This window comes from Penaeus vannamei, chromosome 33, assembly GCF_042767895.1.
Source record: "Penaeus vannamei isolate JL-2024 chromosome 33, ASM4276789v1, whole genome shotgun sequence".
Classification (NCBI taxonomy): domain Eukaryota; kingdom Metazoa; phylum Arthropoda; class Malacostraca; order Decapoda; family Penaeidae; genus Penaeus; species Penaeus vannamei.
In genome coordinates this window covers 27817511-27822510 of record NC_091581.1, presented here as the reverse complement: position 1 = coordinate 27822510, position 5000 = coordinate 27817511, and the positions used below count along the sequence as shown (strand labels likewise).

Below are 5000 nucleotides of genomic sequence, written 5' to 3'. Positions count from 1 at the left end.
ATATATATATATATATATATTTATATATTTCAATATATATGTACATATATATGTAAAATGCACATATATGTATATGTTTATATACGCATAAATATGTAAATATGAATATGCATATAATATATATATATATATATATATATATATATATATATATATATATATATATATATATATATATATACATATATTCATATGTACACACACACACACACACACACACACACACACACACACACACACACACACACACACACACACACACACACACACACACACACACACACACACACACACACACACACACACACACACACACACACACACACACACACACACACACACACACACACACACACACACACACACACACACACACACACACACACACACACACACACACATAAACACACACATGCTACCGGGGATGGCATGTGTGTAAATGCCATGCCCACTTCGTGTCTAATTTAATCATTGTTTTTACATATAGATGGCCCCACAGGTCTTAGGTCACCAATGAGTCAGTTTCAAGATGTATTTGTCTCACCTGTTCAAAAGTTTTCCTTGATTTTCGATGACATTTTCAAGGAATTAATACTGTTGTTAGTAATGTCAGTAACAATATAGTAATTATAATGTTTAAACAAATTTAACAGTATTAATATTGATAGCATTAGTAAAAAAAAGGCGTTTTCTTGCTATTTCGAGGAAAGGTGAGGTCTATAGATTAAATAACTCCTTTGTAGCTAAGCACTGGCAGAGCCACCTATGTGTAGAAACATATAAGAAAACAATGCTAAGTGAACGCAACATTTTCCTGGCGGCATTGATATATATATATATATATATATATATATATATATATATATATATATATATATATATATATATATATGTGTGTATGTATGTATGTATGTATGTATGTATGTATGTATGTATGTATGTATGTATGTATGTATGTATATGTATATGTATATGTATATGTATATGTATATATATATATATATATATATATATATATATATATATATATATATATATATATATATATATAAAGCAAGTTTAGAAAAGAAAACAGGGATTCGTTATTATGACAAACGTTTTATAACTTCAGGACGAGGTTTATTGTCTAGAGTATCTGTTTTTTTCATGATCGTGAGGATGATTTATAGTGGTAGTAGAGGCATGTGATGATGCTATGATTTTTATAGGAGCAATGAAGACCATAGTGACAGTATTGTTAACGATTGTACTGAGATTGGTAAAGAGGTTGAGTTTGATGTTAATCAAAACAAATCGTAAAAGCATGAAGTGTATTGCATTTGTCTTTGTATTTTATTTCATTCCGCGAACCGCAATTTATGCTTATGCACATACTAAGGTTTGTAATGCACGGGGAAGAATATGTACACTTAAACATGCACACTTATTTCTCTTTTTTGTTTTCTTGTTTTTCATACTTTCATATGCCACCACAAACTACGCCAATTCCTCCTTTATCACCTGTCATTAGACGACCAATTACATATATCCTCACTGCTATATGTTTGTCGCACTTTTCTTATTATGAACCACTATTATGAAACACTACTGACGATTGAATTCCTAAAGTAAAGCTGAAATATGCTATAATGATAAAAGTGGAATAAGAAAAATGAATACGAAGGCAGGCTTTAAACCGTTTTATTTTTGTTACTGAGGCGAACATGCGCTTGACAGGTTTATATAGGTTGGGGATGAATCATTTCATAATTGACAGATTGGTGATAATTACTTTATGATAATTACATTTTCCCCTTGGAAAAAAAATAAGTATAGATTTTATTTCCCCTGTGCCATTTATATATTGTAAGATTAATCAGAAAACAAGTTATGTTCGCAGTATTAGGTTCCGTATGTTTCTGTAACTTGTAACTGAATTTATTTTGCTTTACTGCCTATATACACGTAAGAGCTAGGAAATTTGCCTATTTGGCTGTCACGGAGCACGCCATTAAAACCCCTCTCGGCAGTTTTGTTCGCACGCCCACTACATCAGCGACTCGGAGGGTGAGGTGAACGCAGGCCTGGCACCATCTGTGGGCGGATCGTACAAGGGCGTGTTTCCAGCTGGCCTCCTGACCACCTTAGCCCCCGCGCCTCACGAGTTCCCGTTGCTCAGGTTGTATCGTCGGGATCCTCGTCTGCCGTGGAAGGTTTGTCAAGCTCAGTGGTAATGTTCTTAGTGGTCTATTATCATTATTTTTGTTATTACTAGACATTATCGTTGTCATTCTCTTTCGCACATCCGTATTCTCCATCCCGGCACTTCCGCAGATAACCGTGAAGGTCCTCGAGGGCCACCAGCCTCTGGGAACGCAGAAGGAGGCGGTGTCGGAGGTGGAGCTGGAGCGTCACCTGATGGGCCCGGGGGTGAGACGAGTTCCTCTGAGGGAAGGAAGAGTCCGCGCTACCTTGTTCCTCCCGCCGGGTCCTGGGCCCTTTCCGGGGGTCATTGATATGTTCGGGACGGCGGGGGGGCTCATGGAGTTCAGGGCAGGTGAGATCTTGCTCCTTCACATTTTTTTTCTTTTTTAGTATTCCTTGTTATGAGATTTTGTGAAATTGATTTTTAAAATTTTACATTTGTGTTTCTCCCATATTTCGTACGCTCGTCTCCCACTTCCCAGTCGCATATCAAGATGAAAGTATGATTCCATTTATGCTTTTTTTCCCCAGCCATGATGGCCTCCCGCGGGATCGCCTCCATGGCCCTGGCCTACTTCGCCTTCGAAGATCTCCCTAAAACCACGGAAAGCTTCGATCTAGAGTACTTCGCCGAGGCCGCCGAGTTGCTCATGTCCCAGGAGGGCGTGGTCCCCGACCGGTGCGGGATCGTGGCCGTGAGCAAGGCGGCGGACATTGCCTTCACCTTGGCCACGTGGGTGCCGGAGGTCAAGGCCGTGGTGAGCATCAGCGGCTCGCCCGTCGCCTACGACTCCGTCATCACCTACCGGGGGAAGACCATCCTCGAGGGCTTCAAGATGGACCTGAGCTTCATCCGGCTGGACGAGCACGGTCGGCTCTACCCGCTCAGAGAGATGATCCAGCTGCTCACGCCCGACCACCCGCAGTTCATCCCCATCAACCTGGCCGACGACGACACCTACTTCCTGGTCGTGGGTGGCGACGACGACGCGTGGTCCTGCGACATTCCCGTCCACAGTGTCCGGGAACGAATGGAGATGTTCGGCCGGACGGAGAAGCTGGAGACGAGAGTGTACCCAGGAGCGGGCCACATCCTGGAGCCTCCGTACGGCGCCCTCATCCACCACTCGTACCACAGACACCTCCCCGTCGTGGGCGGCGAGGACGGGACCGAGAGGATCACGGGTGTGCCCATTCTCTGGGGAGGGCGGCCATTCGAACACTGTGCTGCTCAGGAGGATCTGTGGCCCCGGATGAGGAACTTTCTCGTTAAGCACGTTCGAGACGAGAGCCCGTGGTATCAGCAGCACAAGAAAGATTGATACCCTGGGTCACTGAACTGTAAATAATATTTAGTGAAATCACTGTTTATATTTATTTTTTGATATCAAATCTCTAGCTGCAGGAAGAAATCTCAAAGCGCAGTATTATAATAAAGAAATAATTCTCTACGGCTATTTAATGACCTTGAAACTATAAGTTCAATTCTTCTAGTTAGTAACGAGAAATTATAATCTGAAAAATCATCATCATTTGTCTCGATCTAGTATTACAATGAGGTGATTACCGGGCATAAAACTCGGTAGCAGTGTTTTATTGTTGCGGTTTTGAGATTTGATTATGATATAGTCCCCTGGCATTATGTCTGGTGAGGTTAAGGGATTCTAATCCAAGGGTCGAAGGCTGTGGCCGTGGAAAACTATTTAATGAAGTTTGTAGTAATTGGTTTTATACCTCTCTCTCTCTCTTTCTCTCCCTCTCTCTCTTCCTCTCTCCCTCTCTCCCTCTCTCCCTCCCTCCCTCCCTCCCTCTCCCTCCCTCTCCCTCTCCCTCCCTCTCTCCCCCTCTCCCCTTCTCCCACTCACACACAGTCACAGCATAAGCGAGCGGATAAGCGGCACTCAAAAACCAAGCCTCATACTCACACAGCCCCTCTCCTCAAGCCTCATACTCACACAGCCCCTCTCCTCAAGCCTCATACTCACACAGCCCCTCTCCTCAAGCCTCATACTCACACAGCCCCTCTCCTCAAGCCTCATACTCACACAGCCCCTCTCCTCAAGCCTCATACTCACACAGCCCCTCTCAAGCCTCATACTCACACAGCCCCTCTCCTCCAGTTCTGTTCCCACGCACACTACGTCACCGACACCGAGGGAAAGGTGGACGCGAGTGTAGCGGAGGCGGTGGGCGGCTCGTACAACGGCGTCTTCCCCGCGGGTCTTTTAACCACGCTGTCGCCGGCGCCCCACGAGCTGCCGACGCTGAGACTGTATCGTCGGAACCCGGAGTTGTCGTGGAAGGTTCGTAGGACAAATCACTGAAGGGGGCTGTCAGGGTTTCATTTTGTGTTGCATGTTGGTATTATGTTGTTTTTTCATTCGATGAGGGTAAAGGTAGTGGTATTTTTAATGAATCATTTGAGAAGTAGTTTGGTTTTATCCAGTTTCTTTTATACGGTCTAACATATTGTCAAATTATCATCTTACACAGCGCCATGAAGAACAAATGTAAAATAACCGCAGCACACCTTAATGCAAAAAAATCGTGTACACCGTTCGCCAGATCTCTATCCGAGTCCTGGAGGGCCACCAGCCTCGAGGAGTGCAACATCAGATCTTGTCAGAGCTGGAGTTGGAGCGGCGGCTGATGGGCCCCGGCGTGCGACGCGTGCAGGTGCGGGAGGGAAAGATCCGCGGGGCCCTGTACCTTCCGCCTGGCCCCGGACCCTTCCCGGGAATCGTGGATATGTTCGGCTCCGTCGGCGGCATCATGGAATTCAGATCAGGTGTGAAAAGTCTTCCTATATCTTCTAG

General features: G+C 44.3%; 2 protein-coding genes across 5 annotated transcripts in view; one reads left to right on the top strand and one right to left on the bottom strand.

Moving 5' to 3' along the window:
* The window catches only part of LOC113820849 (uncharacterized), a 134069-nt gene that overhangs the window by 72514 nt on the left and 56555 nt on the right, over positions 1-5000 (bottom strand). The window lies entirely within an intron of this gene.
* LOC113820860 (acyl-coenzyme A thioesterase 1) overlaps positions 1-5000 on the top strand; it is a 7497-nt gene that overhangs the window by 1287 nt on the left and 1210 nt on the right. The window contains exons 2-6 of one of the 2 annotated variants that reach the window (XR_011399917.1): positions 2010-2192; positions 2314-2536; positions 2716-3525; positions 4305-4487; positions 4750-4972. Coding sequence is in view for 1 of the 2 variants with exons in the window: in XM_027373240.2 (XP_027229041.2) it covers positions 4305-4487; positions 4750-4972 (406 nt within the window). In the remaining variant the exon portion in view is untranslated. The remainder of the gene's footprint in view (positions 1-2009; positions 2193-2313; positions 2537-2715; positions 3526-4304; positions 4488-4749; positions 4973-5000) is intronic. The other variant, XM_027373240.2, reaches the window with a different exon arrangement.